Below are 18,996 nucleotides of genomic sequence, written 5' to 3'. Positions count from 1 at the left end.
TAAAGGAAAGGAACCAGTGGAGAGGGAGAAGTGAAGTGCTGGGGAGTGATATTGGCCAAATTATGTTGTTATATTGTGTGCATGTACAAATATGTAACAACAAATCCCATTTTTATGTACAATTTTAATGTACCAATAAAAAAATATGGAAAGAGAAAAAAATTAAAAATAAAATTATATATATTAATTAAAGCCTAATTGATAAAACTATCCAGTATGTTTGGATATATTCAAAGGAGCTGCATGCAGTTGCACACGCCTGTAACTCCAGCGGCTCAGGATGCTGAGGCAGGAGGATTGCATTTTCAAAGCCAGCATCAGCAGCAAGTCCCTAAGCAACACATCGAGACCCCCGTCTCTAAATAAAATATAAAAAAAGGCTGGGGATGTGACTCAGTGGATAAGCACTGCTGGGTTCAATTCCACATACCCCCAAAAAGAAAGAGCGATTACAAACCTGGAGGAGAGTGTAAGAAACATTAGTAATAAGTATATAAAAAACCAAACAAATTTTTAAAAAGCTGCAGCAATTACCAACTCTAGAGAAAACAAAACATTGCATAGAAAAGTAGCAGTAACGTCCATAGCTTAATAATAAATGTCATTTACATGGTCATAATAATGTAACATTAAATATTAATATAACCAAAATTATGATGTGATTATAGTGACTTTTGGTGTGGTGCGATGAGAAATATGCAAATTGTATGGTGGAACAAAAGAACTAACAAGATCTAAATTCTCATCTTCTTTAATGGAAAGCCAAAGCTGATTTCCAAAATGGGAAATCAGGTAGCAGCAATATAAACATGTTATTCAGAGATAATAAAGAATCAATTAAAACAGATGAAAGGAGTTGCCCAATCTAGGCAGCAATGATTCTTCATTGCTGAAGATTCTTCATGGGCCAGACAACTTTTATGTTTTATAACACATTTTAAACTGCTATTTAGAAATAGAATCAGTTACCTGGAATCTTCCAATATGTCCCTGTAGCTCCATTAGAGATCCTTCATTTACATCAACGTCAAGTTCACTTAATATACCTACAAAATTTGGAATACTTTTAAATACAGTTCTATACTAAAATAAAAACTAAAAAATAGTAAAAGAGGTTCTGAGATTTACATTGTTTTGCGTATGATCAGATTTTTGCCATGAAAGTTTTGAGAAATATGATTCTACAAAGACTAAGTGAGTTTTATATATTAATAACACTGCAGCAGCACATCTGCATTTATATACAATCTAAAATTTAGATTAGTGATTTCAAAAAAAGACACTAAAAAATTTCAAGAAAAATGTTTTATTTATAACCATAAAAGTTAAAATTACTTCCTAAACTCAACATTGTTAACTACTTTTTATTTTATTTTTTGTAGTTGTAAATGGACAGAATGCCTTTATTTTATTTGTTTAATTTTATGTGGTGCTGAGGATCGAACCCAGTACCTCATGCAAGCTAGTCAAGTGCTCTTCCACTGAGCTACAGCCCCAGCCCATTAACTACTTTTTAATTAAAGACTTTAGACATAGAAAGAAGTTTCACTAAAAAAGGAAAGGGGCCAACTTATACTATAAATACTGAGTGATGGTGGTGGCTGACAGAAAAAGAAACAAATTTCTGGTGGACTGAGCAGTATTAAACTCATATTCATGATTCTTATCTATCCCTCAGAAGTAACATAGAGGAAAGACGATAAACCAACAAATGCTCTCGGAGACCTCGCAATTTACAGACAAGCATATTGAGAGTAATTAATTAAGTCTTAGAGAACTCAAAGGAAAAAAATCACTAGGAGAACCACTTCATGGCACTACTGGGACCTCTGTAGAGGCAATAAAGGCAGGCCTGGCTCAGTCTCATTATAGACCGCTGGACTGAGTTGGAAACTTAGACATACCACAGGTTGGGTAGAGAGGACCCTGAGATCTCTTCAGGAAGGGGACAGGCTCTAAGTACCTCAACAGGCATGCTCACAGCTCTTCCCAAATCTCAACTTCTCCCTACCCAGACTGTTTAGCTACTCAGGCATCTTCAGAGAAGAAAAGACCTCGGGGATGGTGGGTGAAATCTGATTATCTAAGACTTCTCCAGAGCAACAAAAAAATGGAGATAGCTTATAGTTAAGCACACAGAAACAGAAGCCACACTGTCTAGGAAACTACACTACCAGTGCTATCTATATGACTTAGGACAAGTTAACCTTTCTGTGCCTGTAAAATGTGGATAACAGTTTTACTACACAAGACTGTTGTGTCCTCAAACCAATTAAGTGATTTTAACATTGTCTGGCATATAAATGCTTAATAAATATTCAAGTGTTATCACTGATACTACATGTTCTGAAGGAAAAAAGACAATCATAGTTGGTCAAGCTGCCATTCCAAAACAAAGACAGCCTTTAAACATTCTTAACAATTAGCAATTTGGAGAATGTTATTTTTTTTCCTGGAGGGAAGGGATCTATAATAAAAATCAAAAATATCAAGACACAACCCCCCAAAAAGAAAAGGGATGGAGAAGAAGAAATGGTGTTTTGCAGTGAATCCATGTAAATATATAAAGAAAAATAAACAACTAAAGGTACTATGATTTAAAGTCTGACTGTAAATGTTATAAAACCTGACAAAGTAAAGATAACATGCAAACATAAATTGAAGGTAGAAGAGGAAGTGTTAAAGAACACATCACTTCATCTTTCACATCTGAGAGTTAACTGATTCTAAAATTTACATGTAAGTAAAGAATTATATTGGAGGAAAAAGTGACAAAAAATTTTAATTATTTTCCATAATTTCTCATAACCATACTGACCTTTTAAGAGCTTATATCTCTATACTACTGTAGTGAAGAAACTTTTTTTTTAGAATTTAGCAATCCCTTTTATTTCTTTTCATTGAGTTTTTTTAAATCTGTCAAATTTGTATAAAATTAAATGTCTTCTAAAACAGCATGTGAAAAGGTAATCACCTTTGCATGTGTCCATTTCTCTCTCTCTCCCTCTTTCTCTCAGTTATTATACACAGTACAATGTTTGAACCTATTCATCAAATGTTAACATCTGGCAATTTATAGGTAATGAGATTTTTTTGTTTTTTGGGTCAGGTTTGTGTGTGTGTGTGTGTGTGTAAATACACCAGGGATTGAACTCAGGGGCACTCAACAACTGAACCACATCCCCAGTCTTATTTTGTATTTTATTTAGAGACACTATCTCAATGAGTTGCTTAGCACTTCACTAAGTTGCTAAGACTGGCTTTAAACTCTTGATCCTTTTGCCTCAGCCTCCTGAGCTGCTGGGAATACAGGCACGTGCCATCACACCCATCTAAATAATGAGATTTTAAATGTTATTAATTATCTCCTTGAACTTTTAAATTTTTTTAATAATGAGTGTATATCATTTCTATAACATATTACTTAAAAAGGCATGTTAGTGGTACCAATTTCAAATAAATCATACACCGCTGCCAGATAACAAAAAACTGATTTCATTAAGCATATATCAATCTGTAAAGAAAAATTAAAAGTCCACTCAATACAATTAACTCACCAGGCAGTGCTGCTTTACTTATAATTCCTGTCAGCAGAGCCAATTCCTGCAAAGAGCCAGCACTAACATCCTGACAGCGGAGGATTGCTTGTATGGTATCTGAATGCGAAATGAGAAACTGCAACACCTGAGCCATGGAATAGGCAACACGGAGAAACAGGAAGAAGAGTAAGAAGTATGTTATAAATGTGTAATTCATCTTTTTAATAATGTTGAAGCAAGTAATTCAATGTAATGAGGAAGAATAAGAGAAGCAATTGTTTTCTGCACTTACATGTATTTTATATCTTCAAGAAGCAAACATTTAACTAAATTCAAGTTTACATTTAATCTTCAAGAAGCAAACATTTAACTAAATTCAAGCAATCATTTAACTAAAACTAAGTTAAAGGTAAGAACTATTTCCAAGTCTGTAAATTAACATTAGAAGCTACTTCAGAAGACTAGAGTATAACCTGGTACTAATATGTGAGAACTATTAATTGGCCCTTATTTATTTGTTTAAATGGAATTAGAATAAGAATTTTAAATTAATGAGTATAATATGGTTACTGAATTTGAGAAGTTGCAATATGAAAAGTCTGACTACCATGACATGGGAACAATCAAGTAAAGCTTTCTGATGTAGAATAAAGGAGATAAAAACTCTGCCTTTCCACCTTGACCTTTTATTTTATTTTAATCTGCCATCATGGAAGATTCTCTCAGCACTTTCATATGATTATCTCAACTAGATTATAAATGCCTTGAAGGCAGAGACTAAGCCAAAACATGCTAAATACCTCAATCACTCTGGAACTGTGCCAGCTTTTAATTTTAATACAGATCCTTAGTGTTGCCCACCACTGAATGTGAATCAGTAATCTGTACTTGCTGAAGAAGCTCTAGTGATTCTACTTCACTCAATACAAGACTGGTATTAGGGAACCAACGTCTTACGTCTATGTCCCACTGCTACTATAAAATCTTAAATTTCCATAAAGACAACAAGAAAAGAACTAACTCAATGGCCATGTGTAGAAAGGGCAGTAGGATGTCACCTAGACTACTACAGTGTAAAATAGGGTTATCATTTTAGAAATAGCAGCATCTATCCTGGTGAGACAAGCCTGAGCCTAATGGCAAGAAAGCAGATAAAATTACCAGAATTCAAAGCACTTCAGAAGAGTTCCTAAAAGTATCAAATATACTAAAGCAATATAACAGAAGACTACAGAATCATGATAGGCCTAATTAAACAGTGAGAATTAATTTATGTATTATTAATTTAAAGAAACAGAAATAAATGTTTGAATGAAAATAAAACTAATTTATGGTGTTAAAGACAATTAAAAAAAAAATTCTAGTTGTAGATGGACACAATACCTTTGTTTTATTTATTCATATGTGGTGCTAAGGATTGAACCCAGGGCCTCACACATGCTAGGCAAGTGTTCCACCACTGAGCCACAACCCCAGCCCTAAAGAAAATTGATTTATTTAAATTATTTCATTCTGTAAACATTGCATATAAATATGGTGCTATTTTTAATATATTTTCTGTGCATATTCTTCTCTTAAATATCTAGTTAAATTACACCTTAAAAACCAGCTTATTCCTATCATAGTAACTATTTTTTTTTTTTTTTTTTGCTATGAGGATTGAACTCAGGGGCACTTGACCACTGAGCCACATCCCCAGACCAATTCTGCATTTTATTAAGAGTTGCTAAATGCCTCACTTTTGCTGAGGCTGACTTTGAACTCGTGATCCTCCTGCCTCAGTCTCCCCAGCTGCTAGGATTACAGGCATGCACCACCATGACCAGCATAGTAACTATTTTTTAGAGGAACAAATTCTGACCTTTTACTTTCCATTGCACTAGTCTATTAATTTGCTTGATATTTCATTCAAACAAGAATATAAAACAAACCAATGTAATTCAGGGAAAAGTATAAGGGAGCCTGTTTTCTGTAGGTAGCTGTGCCACAAATAGGACTGAGGTCAACCCACCTGGCTTCCTATGCAATGTTTCTGCATTTGTAAAAGGAGGATTTTGTACTAGATAATCTCTAAGCATGAATTCATCTTACCTGCCCTGCTGCCTGCAAGTGCTGGGCCATACTGGACGTGAGGATGACCTGGCACAGCTGGAGAGCTGGAAGGAGAATCTGCCGGTAGCGATCCACTGGCGTGGGGATGAACATTGGAGGGTCTCTCATGCCAAACATGCTTGATTCATTTCAACCAAAATGAAAAGGAGAGGGTAATATTCCAAGAATTAACATCAGATCTTAACAATTCCTTACTATTTACATGGCCAGTTGACTTAAGATGTGAAGCTACTAGTAAATACTCTATATCCCATATACATATAAGTGAAACAAATAGGTGTTTTTACCTAAACTTACAGCTTACTAAAAATGGAGTTAGTTGAAATTTGAAAAATCTTACTAAGAAAAATTTGTAAAATTTGGAAATGTAATGCTCCAAACATCTCCTAATGTTCCCCTGGGCCACAGAGACTCTAAGAAATAGATAAAAACAAAGGTTATTGATCATGCAGTAAGAGGTATCACTCAGAGGTACAGCATTTGCCTAATACAGGTGAGGCCCTAGGTTCAATTCCCAGCACTGCAAAAAAATAAAAACAAAGCGCAAAAATAAGAAACCAAAAAGTTATTTCCCTCTCTTATATTTGAGCCAAAAACAAATCTACATTGTTCATTACATAATATAAAACAAGATTAAAATAAGTTAAAATGAGGTTTTAAAAAAATCACTTAATCTTTAAAATTAGGCCTCAGAATACTGTGATAATAAATTTTCTTTTATTATAAATGTTTAAATTTTCAGACAAATGATAATGGTTGCCTATTGAAAGGGAATTGAAGCAGGACGTGGAAATAAAAGTTAATAAATAAGAGACTTTGCAAAGATAAGTGATAATGACAGGACATGAATTGCATCCCCCCCTTTAGGTAATGTGAAAATAATAATTCTCACATTTAAAAGTTTAGAAAGTAATAACAAAATAATTTTTTTTTCCTGTAGGTAATATAGTAATGCAGGTGAGCCATAATTAGCCTTTACTAGGAGCCTAATCAACTTAGTTGTGGACACTTACCCCTGTGGGTCCATTTCTGGGCGCATGTCATAGACTTGACATTGTGCTAGTCTCACAATCACTCCAGATCTTAGAAGCTCTAAAGCACCCTGCTGTATCTTAGCCACTCTTGTGAGAAATGCCTACAAAGTTGCGGAAGGAAAATTACCACTGTTGAAATCATGTCCAAGGACCTTATATAAAAATGAGACACTCCTGACACATTTCTCATCTTTAGTCACCACTGAAGACAAGACGTTCTGAGCAGTTGCAAGGGTATATAATAACCTCCTTTCTCATAGGTTTTTTGGGGACTCAATGGTACAACATATCTAAGGGGCTTGCATATGGTACTTTGAATGATTTAAATATTCAATTACACTGTAGTTTCTGTCATCATCATGTAGTCTTATGGAGGGTAGGGAAGTTTGTTTTACCAATACTAAGTTGTTTCTAATACTTAATATCATGCACCTGGGTATAGTAGGTATTTAATAAACACCTGTTGAATAAATGAAGGAGAAAAGAATTAATGAAGAATCTAAGACATTACTGCTTCTAAAACAGATTTCAGAACTAGAAAATGATGAAGTATATACTGAATCAGTACAACGGAATTTCCAAAAGTCAACTAATACAGTTTTAACTTTGTTGCTTTCTCCTCAAGGAATACCTGGTGTCATTTGACCAACACTGGCAAGCTGAATAAGTTAGCAGCAGTCCATTTTTCAACTAACCCTCTCAGGATCAATTCATCCTGTCTTCTGCATATTCAGAAGATGATTATTAGCACACATACCCCATTTAAAACTCCTTAAAAATGATTACAGCTTATATGATAGAAACATTATAAATGTATGCCACATTAATTTTCCTTCATACATCTACAGCCCAGAGTAAATGAACTGCTGACCTAAAAGTAAATATGAATGAAACCTTACCATTTTAGATTCATAAGTATAAAGGGCCTTTAAAAGAGGAGGCTGTGGAGTGAGTAAGCTCTGCAAAGTACGGTCATCTTCTACCAAGCTATCCACAAGGACCTTCAAATAGCCACTGTTAGAAAGATACAAAAGCCACTGCTGCTGCTTATCCACAGAAACAATCCGATCAAGGAGAGCCAGGGCCAGCATCTAAAGGAAGAATGAAACAAAGTCCAAACATGCTGATGGCTACCAAAATCAATAAGAATAATTGCCTTTTTTGAAAATAGTTACAAACTTTTCTCATAAGAAGGTTACTTGCAATAAAATTTCCTTATATTGTTTTCTTGAGAAGTTGAAACTATATGTATACAGAATCTCAATTTATTAATAAAAGACAAACTTTCAGGATGAAAGTTAAATTTCTGAACAAAATCTAACACATTAACATAATGGCATAAATATATTTTAGCTGCCCTTCAATAGATGAATGGATAAAGAAACTGTTGGTATATATACACGATGGAATATTACTCAGCATTAAAAGAGAACAAAATTATGGCATTTGCAGGTAAATAGATGGAGAATATCATGCTAAGTGAAATAAGCCAATCTCAAAAAACCAGGGGCCGAATGTTCTCTAATAAGTGGATGCTAATAATCCATATGGCGGGGGTAGGTGCATGGGATAAGTGGAGGAACTTTGGGTGGGGCAAAGGGGGACGGAGGAGGCAAAGGGGTAGGAAAGATGGTGGAATGAGATAGACATCATTACCCTAGGTACATATATGACTACACTAATTGTGTGACTCTACTTCATACACAACCAGAGAAGTAAAAAATTTTGTTCCATTTGTGCACAATGAATCAAAGAATTTTCTATTATCATGTGTAACTGATTAGAACTAATAAATAAATAAATGATATATATATTTTAGCTGAACCTAGACATTTGCTTGTTAAAGTAGTTTTTTAAATATCTTTTAAAAATAATTCTAAAATTGTATGTATTATAGAAAACCTAGAAAAATACATAAAAAGTATACAATCTGATAAATATTAAGTTTTAAAACTTGACTCAGTTTACACATTCAGAAAGTCAAAAATACTTATTCAGTAACAATATTAACAGTTAATTTACCCTTCCAATCTCATGACCATCACAAGCATCTCGACAGACCACTTCCATAAGGGCAGCGCCATAACTCTCAATGATGGCTATGTTTTCTCGTTGTAATTTGCTAAATACATCTTCAGGAGCTGTCAGCCTTTCCCACATAGTTTTCTTTGCTAAAGAGTTAAAACAGAAAAAAACACTCAGTTTAGTAACTAAGTAATTATAACTCATATACAACAAAAAAAATCTTTCCATTACTACATGTACACAAAGGACCACTGACCACCAATTAGTCCAGCCAGGTGAACCTCACAAACACCATGCACATATCATGCTTGTGTACTAAAATAACAATGTATCACAAAAATAATAAACCATACTTAAATCAAAATAAATATTGAGACTCCAAGAGAATCAATATCCTCTGTTTATCCTGTTAACCAATCTCCTGTTATCTTTTATTGAGATTTTTGAGAAATTTGGCTAGAAAGGAACAGGTATAATGTAGACAAAAATCTTCCTCCAAAATTATAGGGTTTTTTGTTTGTTTGTTTGTTTTTAGACAGGTTCTCATTGTGTTGCCCAAGCTGACCTTGAACACAATGGGTGGCTTAGATGATCCTTTCACTTTAGTCTCCCCAAGTAGCTGAGACCAAAGGCATGTGCCCCCATGTCCAACACATTCTTATTCTTTATTATTTTTAGTTGAAGTACTTAGTAAAAACAAAAAGTACTTCCATTATAAGGGTGATTTAAATATTCAATGGTAATTAATAGTATGATCATACATTTCATATAAGATTCATGCAAACCTTAGAAAACATTTGTAAATACACCAAATAAAACAATATCCTACATATGAAATTAACCTTGTGATTTTTCTTCAACAACTACATAGCAGCAGTTTTTAAACTGGCATCTTGATAACTTCCTTTAACAAGCCATTTTTAAAGCATCAACTAAATATATACTGTGCAAAGGGAAGGGAGACACTGTACAACTCTGTGGATGACATATTTTGCTCAACAGAACTCGAGGTAAGTGAGAAGAGTTACAGACGTAAATAAAGCTTACACTTTATTTGAGGGTATTTTTTTCCCTTACAGTATTCATGCACTAATCTTCATAATTCTTATGAACTGAATAGGTATCCTTGATTTTAGTCTTTAATGATTATGTTAAGATTCATTAATTATATGTGTGCTTAGCCAAAAGATGGAGAAGTGATTTTCTTTTTTAAAGTAATCATCTCTAAAAACAGAATAAGACTAGGAATTGATCTAATTCTACCTGCTTCTAAAGTATCTGGTTCATCTGGTCTCTGGGCAATTTGTAAGTAATAAAGCAGAGAGCCATATAGGTGAGTCCTCACTCGTTGAAATCCACCACCTGGGAAGATCAAATAGATGTAGGCATTTGAAAACCATTTTTTCAATTAAAGTTAAAACAAATTAAAAGTTGTAATTTATAGAAAATTTAGATTAAAAAAACCTGTCTTCAAAATGAAGTCTAACAGTTTCTTCAATATGATGTGAAGTGAAGAATCTCCAATAGAAGCAAAACCCACCAATGGGTTCTCTGCTGGAGGAGGTGAGAAGAAAGAACTATCAAGCATTAACGGATAATGGGCCTCTCTGGGTCCTGAAACCAATGGCTGCTTCTGTTCTGTGCGGACCGACTGGCTTAGGTGAGCAGTCAGGGTGAACACAGCACCAGCGACAACTGGCATTAATTCCTGTGCAGCTTCGTCATCCAGTATCTTAAAGTACAAAGGCAAAACAGAGTGAGGATCCTGCTTTCAGCTACCATTGACAAGTTTGTATATATTTAACTTTTCAACTACTAAAACAATATAAAAATGGAATATAAGTAACATTCAAAGGGAAAAAAGCTAATATATAGGGAGAAATTTAAATATGATGCAGAGAAACAGGCACTCTTAACTAGAAGGGATTCCTATCAAAATTCCATTCCATAAGGATGTTTAATTTATTTGTTGTTGAAATTCACAGAAATGGTCTCACCACTAGGGTCTCATTCAGTAGGTGTGGAGAGTGATCTATCTATGTATATTTTTACAAAGCTCGCTAGACAATTCTGATATACCTATAGTAGCTGGGAGCCCCTACTTAACAGAATTAATCCCTTTCTTAAGCAAAGCCTTGAGACCGGTATCATACAACTCTATTTTACTTTCAATCTAAAATGGAAAATAAGGATGACAAACTATATTGTTTAAATGGCATATATTTGTTCAACCTTATGAACTATTTTAGGAAGCATGTCACCTTATCATGTACATCTTGTAAAATATCACGAATAATCAGTTGTCGATCCTCTGCCTGAATGAGGTCCTGGGGACAAGCTGTCAGTATAATTTCTACCAGCTGCCTCCATGACTCCAACACATGCCGTTTTGCATGAAGACACTGCAGTAATTTGTTTCTTCCTACCACATACTGAAGAATAGTGCTGATTTCCTAAAGCCACAGAAATTGAAATGCTAGGTTAATACACAAAGGCAAATAATGTCTGTTATTAATAGGTTCCTGTCAATTATTCAGAAAACATTTATTCGAAAACCCACAATGCATACCAGGCAGCAGATATCTTTTCATGTTATTTTTGTGGCCAACGCTATGAAAATTAACATATAAAGTTCTTTGTGAGACAGAGGGATACAGGGGGAAGAGGGTGAGAGAGAGAAAGATGCAGGGACAGAGGTGGTATAGATGGAAATAAACTTTGTAACCCCATCTTTCTCCTTGCAATAGTCTTTTTATATTTAGTTTAGAGCCCTAGAATTGCTTACACACCAAGTTCAAATGCATGTTTTCCTAACACGTCTTTATTTCTGACTTTCTACTTGGCCTAGCCAGATGTGTTTCTATGTATAAGATTCTTCCCATCTGACCTCTTACCCATAACTTCCCTCACTTGTAATGAAAAAATGACTCTCCTCTCTCACTAATAGTCTAAATCCCTAACTTGCATATCAGAAAATTTATGTGATGTACCAGACATTAAGCTTCAGTTCAGTTTATAAAAATTAAAAAATCAAGAGTGAAAGACTCAGGCTGGGGTTGTGGCTCAGTGGCAGAGCACATGCCTAGCATGTGTGAGGCACTGGGTTCAAATCTCAGTATCACATATAAATAAATGAATAAAATAATGTCCATCCACAACTTAAAAAAATTTTCTTTAAAAAGTGAAAGACTCCATGAAGGTTTAATTTTTAATGAGTTTTGTTTTGTTTTGTGATACTGGGATTATACCAGTGTCTTACCATGTGCTATGCAAGCAATCTACTTCTGAACTACATCCCGAGTCCTTTTTTACTTTATTTCGAGACAGGATCTCCCTAATTGCTGAAAGTGGTCTTGAACTTCAATTATGCTGCCTTAACCTCCTGAGTAGCTGCAATTACAAGATGTAATCCACTGCACCCATCAAATAATTAAGTAGTTTACTAATTGATAAACTATAAGTCAATTTACAGTCTTGTCTTGTAACAAGTAACTTAGGTCATTTAAATAATTAAAAAAATAAAACTAACCTACTCAATAGAACTTACCTCCATTAGTAGTGGTCTCTGTCCTATGGCTGCCATACCCTGAAGAGCATTTACTTCAGCTACCAGAACCCTATGAAGAAGCTATAGAATTAGGGAAAAAAAGAACAACAGACGATTTCAGATACTGGTAGAAATAATAACCCCTAGTAATTACTATAAACTGGCTTAAAGGGAGTTTCAGATATCTCTACTCATAAACTAACAATGGCACTGTTCAATTTCCACACAAAAATACTAAGAATCTCTCACATTCCAGAAAATAGTACCAAAGAGCCTCTGTGGCAGTCAATAAAAGTGCCCTGGTTATCTTCTTCTTTCTGTGAGGACATTACCATTTGCCTGATAGAACATTAAGTAGTTAAAAACTCTCCATAGTACTACTTCAGTGAAATAATTATGATAAGGAAGGAGATGGGGAACCTTTTAAACAATTAGTGTGGTCTATTAAGTTTTATTTCCTGGCTGTTTGATTAAAAAAACAATGAAACAAATAAACACACACACACACACACACACACACACACACACACACAGACCAATAAGCTAGAAACCAAAATCTCTTTTGGGGGAGGGGTTGGATTAAGTTTTACTTTTTCTTATGGATCAATGACTGAACCATTTGTACTCAGGATACTTAAAGCAATCCTCACCTTGACATTGCAGACTGTCTGTCCCCGTAAATTTTTATGTTCACAGTTAGCAATAACTTGTTCAATCTGGGCCCGATCAAAAAAATCCAACTGCAAAGGCTCAGGAATCTCCTGACTGAAGTCAATCGAGTCAAGAATACTTAGAATTTTTCGACGTACTAAAAATAAAAAGCAGTAAATCAATTGTACTTGGGGCATCTGAAGAGACAAACAAACCCTCATACTCAGCTCACTCCAAGATTACTCTGTTCAGAAAGGGCAATAGTCTAGAAACTGAAGACTGTTGAAATCTAAATCTGATTTTATTTCTGTTATATCCACTTACAAAAATAATTTCCTTCTTATCCTATAACCCTAGCTATTAAAAACATTTATAAATGACAAATATTGCTTTACATAGTTTTTCTATACTAGTTCAGAATTTGCAGGCACAATAATCTCCATGAGTTTTAAGCAACTGGCTATGTCTACAAAATAAATGTATTATAAAATTAAAGGTTTACCTTTTGTAGTAGTGTCAAAGTGAAGGAACCCAGAAACAGACCTATTTTCATCTTCTGTTCCTCCTTCACCATCTGTTGGAGTATCAATAATAATTGATTGAAAAATAAAGAACAAACTCTTAAAACTACATTTCTTTGAATATGACAAAACATTGTGCATTTTATTTTTAGGTCACTATGTCTAGGTCAAAAAGCCCTTTGCTAATGAAATTCAAATGCCAACACTGATGAAGACTCACCAACATTCATCTAATTCTTTCCATCCCTATACTATCATCCACAATTTTAAAGAGGATAATCACAATTTCAAAACTGGTAAGATCCAATTATGATAAAGAAATGATTCAAAACCTTATCTCTAATTCACATGTGTAAGACATACTGAAATAACTTTGGTCAGCTGGATAGTGATGCACACCTGTAATCCCAGTGACTCATTTAGCTGAGAGAGGAAGACCATGAGTTCAAAGCCAGCCTCAGTGAAAGGGAGGCGCTAAGCAACTCAGTGAGACCCTGTCTCTAAAGAAAATACAAAATAGGGCTGGGGATGTCTCTCAGTGATTAAGGGCCCCGGAGTTCAATCCCCAGTACCAGGGGGAAAAAAAAAAAAGCAAAATAGCTTAGGTCACCCTGGCTCAGTATGAGAAACTCAACAAAACACTTTGTATATAACTGTATTGTGGATGTTTAAAACAAAAATAAAATGACAACCATGGGGTGATCTTAAATTTTACGTTTTCCTTTCTTCCTTCCCCCCCCCCCCCCCTGGTACTGGGGCACTTGACAACTGAGCCACATCCCCAGCCTTGTTTTGTATTTTATTTAGAAACAGGGTCTCACTGAGTTGTTTAATGCCTTGCCGTTGCGAGGCGGGTTTTGAAATAACGATTCTCCTGTCTCAGTCTCCCCAGCCCCTGGGATTACAGCCTGTGCCACCACACCCAGCTTAATGTTATGTTTTGTTTGGTAGTTTGGTACCAGAATTGAATCCAGAGGTGCTTAACTACTGAGCCATATTTCCACCAGCCCTTTTTATTTTTTATTTTGAGACAAGATCTTGCTAAATGGCTTAAGGCCTCACTAAGTTGCCTGGGTTAGCTTTGAACTCACAATCTTCTTGCCTCAGCTTCCTGAGAAGCTGGATCATAGGCATGTGCCACTGCACTGGCTAAATTTTGTGTTTTAAGGAAAAATATTCTTATAGTGGAAAGAACTGTTTTGGTTGACAATCACATACTTAGCATAAAATCCAGATTTGCACTTGGATTGACAAAGACCAGTTATGAGTACAATAAAACAAGTGTCAAAATTCACCTGAGTATGGTTTCACTGGCATGTCATCTAGTAAGAGGTGTAGGAGCCTCTGGGTATGAGATCGCTGGCGATTCAGAGAAGTAACTCTTAGTTCTATTGAAGCCGTCTTCATAAGCCATGACATTTGGTTCAACATAGAGATTTCATATTCTGAAATTTAAACATATAAATTTAATTTCTCAGAGTAATAACACAGGATCAGAACAGACCTAAATATCCATAACTCATCAGATATTTTCCCATGTAAAGAAGCCAATTTATGAAACTTGGCAACATCATATTACTCTGTAAAATTCTAAAAGAAAAAGAGATACAAAGGGAGAAAAAGTAACACAGTATATATCTATAAAAGATGAGCTAAAACAAATGAAGAATAAGAGAATCAAGTTTTCATTACCAGGATAATTTCATAAGGCTCTTCTAAGTCTGCAATTATGTGATATTAATACATAATATTTTATTTTGAAGAGTATTTTCAAATATATATCTCATAAAAACTATCATAAAATTCACATATTTAAAGTTAAACCCATACTGCATCAATTTTATGATTTTTTAAATATAATTAAGAACATTTGATTTAACATATAACTAGGGGTAGGAATTACATATATGAGGAGTTTTGAATTCAGTATTATTTTTATATGCTTGCCTTTGAAGTCCTAAATGATAATAGTGCAAACATAAAACTCACCAAATATCAATATTTATAGACTGATGCAAAGCTGATCAATTTTTTTAAAAAACCCATACCATAATGAGTAAATATTAACTATTCTTTTTGATTAGCTAGGCATATAAAGAGTTTTACTGGATGCAGTGGCACATACCTATAATCCCAGCAATTCTGGAGATTAAGTCAGGAGGACTACAAGTTCAAGGCTAGTCTTGGCTGGCTATCTTATATATCTTATGTTATGTTATCTTTATATCTATCTATCTGGTACCAGTGATCTATCTATCCATCCATCTATCTGGTACCAGGATTGAAGCCAATAGTGCTTAATCACTGAGCCCACCCCCCCAGCCCTTTTTAATTTTTTATTTGGAGACCATCTTACTAAGTTGATTAGGGCCTCTCTAAGTTGCTAAGACTGGCCTCAAACTTGTAATACTCTTGCCTCAGCTGGGATTATAATTATGCATCTAGCTAGCTTTGGTAATTTATTGAGACCCTGCCTCAAAATAAAATACAAATGCTAGAGATGTAGCTCAGTGGTACAGTGCCCTGGGTTCAATTCCCAACAATGGAGGGAAGAGAGGACAGGGTTTCTAAAAGCTTTTTATATAAACAAAATCTCAGGACTAAAAAATAAGAAACTTATTTTGAAAATGAAGTGCAAAAAGGTTTTGCCATTAAATAATTCCCAAAGGTGTCACTCTTAAAAGTAAGTTAAGGGCTGGGGTTGTGGCTCAGTAGTACAGTGCTCGCCTAGCATGTGGGAGGCACTGGGTTAGATCCTCAGCACCACATAAAAAATGAAATACAGATACTGTGTCCACCTATAACTAAAAAATAAATATTAAAAAAAAAGTAAATTACAAGCTTCCAGTTACTAATAATAGAAATTTATTGGTATAATTTGTGAGCCTCAATTTCCTAAAATAAAAAGATAATATAAAGTAATTTTTTAAAAAACATAATAAGCCATATGGTCTGGATATAAACTGAATTCAGAAAATTGTTAAATATTAATCAAGAAAAAAGTAGAATTCTAATGATACTTGGTCTGTGATAATTATTATCCATCTTATGTTTTTCACTAGAAACAGTTTTCAAATTTTTATTTTAAGACATAAATCTGACTACACACCAAAAAAGTAAACCAAGAGTTGTATAATCACTTTCAGTCAAAAAAATGTAAATTTCCTCCATCAGTTTTTTAATCTAAAATTTTCTTATCCCTTTCAACACAATCTTTAAATTTTGTTAGTAAAAGAATCAAATTCTGGGGGCTGAGGTTGTAACTCAGCAGATTGCTCACCTAGCACATGAGAGGCACTGGGTTGATCCTCAGACCCACATAAAAATAAATAAATAAACAAACAAATAAACAAATAACAAATAAAGTGAAGATATTAAAAAAAGAAGAAGAATCAAATCCTGTCCATAGTAAGATATGTTTAAATAATCTTATGATAGAAGTTAAAATGTCAGGCTTCTCAATCACAAATTACAAAAGCAATCCACAATAACACAAATGCAAAGTAACAAAATCAAAACAGAATTCCATAAAAATTATAACTGCTCCCCTCAAATACTGTATAAATCAAATCACTCATCATGAGCTTATAAATTTGTTAAAAAAGATTTAACATCCCTAATCCAAAAATCCCAAATTCAAAATGCTCTAAAATTCAAAATATTTGAGTGCCAAGCAATAGAATACTCTACATCCGACCACATGTGATGGGCTGCAGTCAAAATATACGTATACTAAAATGATTGTGTAAAATTACCTTCAGATTATGTGTATAAGATGTACATAAACACAATTAAATTTACACTTAAGAAAGTTGGGTCCCATTTCCAAGAGATCTCATATGCATATGCAAATATTACAAATCAAAAAATATTCAAAATCTCAAACACTTCTGGTACCAAGCATTTCAGATAAGTGATACGCAACCTATAATAGCAAAAGAAAATAATAGCCTACCTTTGTTAGAGAAAGGGAGATGTTGCAGCTGAGAAAATAAGAAATCCTGGCTGGTTCTCAAATATCTCATAGTAGGACCAGATGTATCAGAGCAAGCACATAACTGGTATATCACCTAATGAAATAAAAGAAAATCCTTAAATCAGTCTTTTTTGTGTGTTATCTGGAAGACATTTGTTTTAAGATAACAAAATATTAACTTAGAGCTACTACGTGAAAAATTAAGTGCTGACATATAACTAATTTAAAAAGCATTTAAAAATATTTGTCAATACATGTGCATATAGTTTGGTTTTAGTATTTTAACTATTATAGTAGCAAGTTACTTAGCATTAACTTCTCAGAACCACACTTCACTTCAACCTCAGGAAGATAAAACACTAAAACTGAACAAATTACAAAAATTATAAAGATATGCAAACTCAGCTATATAAATTCTAAACATAAATTTAAGTGAAAACAACAGATTTCGGGGAAAAGTTTTTTTATACTGAATGTAAAAAAAGATGATTAGAGCTAATACATAAGAGCTCCATCATGTATGAGAATATCACAAAGATCTAATAAACAAAAATGGCAAAAACACTGTATATGAGGAAAAATAAATCAAAATTTTAAAAACATATCATCTTTTTTAAAAAATATTTCTTTTTCTTTTTTTTTTTAAAGAGAGAGGGAGAGAGAGAGAGAGAGAGAGAGAGAGAGAGAGAGAGAGAGAGAGAGAGAATTTTTAATATTTATTTTTTTAGTTATTGGCGGACACAACATCTTTGTTGGTATGTGGTGCTGAGGATTGAACCCGGGCCACACGCATGCCAGGCGAGCGCGCTACCGCTTGAGCCACATCCCCAGCCCCAAAATATATCATCTTTTCTTCAGCAATAAACAATAATTAACCTAGGCATGATGGCATGTGTCTATAGTCCCAGGTAGCTGGGGAGCTAGGTAGGAAGATCACTTGGGTCCTACAGTTTTTGGCCAGCCTAGGCAACATAGCAAGGTTCCATCTCTTAAAAATATAAATGAATGAATAAATAAATAAATAGGGCAATAATAATCCAAGTGCCATGTTATAGCTCATAAATCAACAAAAATTCTTATTGTAAAATGCAAATTGTGGTATTTGGCGAACTAGCAGTGGAAAATTTCATTCATTTGTGATTCATTTTACAAACATTTATTAAATGTTTTCCACTAACAGACTCTTTATTGTCATCTATTATCAGTGCCATTAATACAAGTTAAAATCTAAAGTCGTAAAACTATGCCTTCTGACCCTACATAATTGATACTCAATTATTTATAGATTCTTATTTGCTTTAATGCTTACATGCTAAAATTTATTTGTAACCTCCAAATCAATACTCAAAGTACTTGAGGCAGAGTACTGAAAAATTTCAACCAGCTTATACTCAAGCAAAGCAATACTCTCTTTGCCTTCCTATTCTAATTCTATATTGCAAACAAGTCTTTTTTGTGGTCTACTTAGTACCACCTTTTTCTCATTTTTGTGCTTTTTGCTGTTTAAAACAGTCCAAACACAGTTTTGAAATGCTGTGTTCCTAAGCCCAAAAAGGCTAAGGTGAAACACGTGTGTAAAGATAAACGTCAC

General features: G+C 34.1%; 1 protein-coding gene across 6 annotated transcripts in view; it reads right to left on the bottom strand.

Annotated features, from left to right (window-relative positions):
- The window catches only part of NUP205 (nucleoporin 205), a 69,604-nt gene that overhangs the window by 13,519 nt on the left and 37,089 nt on the right, over positions 1 to 18,996 (bottom strand). For 5 of the 6 annotated variants that reach the window (XM_081285365.1, XM_081285366.1, XM_081285369.1 and 2 more), the window contains 14 exons: positions 17,385 to 17,499; positions 14,725 to 14,874; positions 13,411 to 13,482; positions 12,908 to 13,065; positions 12,258 to 12,338; positions 10,972 to 11,163; positions 10,175 to 10,442; positions 9,974 to 10,072; positions 8,708 to 8,856; positions 7,585 to 7,776; positions 6,665 to 6,786; positions 5,631 to 5,769; positions 3,558 to 3,684; positions 970 to 1,046 (listed from right to left, as the gene is read on the bottom strand). In XM_081285365.1, coding sequence (XP_081141491.1) covers positions 970 to 1,046; positions 3,558 to 3,684; positions 5,631 to 5,769; positions 6,665 to 6,786; positions 7,585 to 7,776; positions 8,708 to 8,856; positions 9,974 to 10,072; positions 10,175 to 10,442; positions 10,972 to 11,163; positions 12,258 to 12,338; positions 12,908 to 13,065; positions 13,411 to 13,482; positions 14,725 to 14,874; positions 17,385 to 17,499 — 1,941 coding nt within the window. Of the gene's footprint in view, positions 1 to 969; positions 1,047 to 3,557; positions 3,685 to 5,630; positions 5,770 to 6,664; positions 6,787 to 7,584; positions 7,777 to 8,707; positions 8,857 to 9,973; positions 10,073 to 10,174; positions 10,443 to 10,971; positions 11,164 to 12,257; positions 12,339 to 12,907; positions 13,066 to 13,410; positions 13,483 to 14,724; positions 14,875 to 17,384; positions 17,500 to 18,996 lie in introns of those variants that run through there. The other variant, XR_014020975.1, reaches the window with a different exon arrangement.

Source organism: Spermophilus citellus (assembly GCF_964194105.1).
Source record: "Spermophilus citellus genome assembly, chromosome: 3".
Taxonomy (NCBI): Eukaryota; Metazoa; Chordata; class Mammalia; order Rodentia; family Sciuridae; genus Spermophilus; species Spermophilus citellus.
This window is presented reverse-complemented; position numbering and strand designations above follow the sequence as displayed.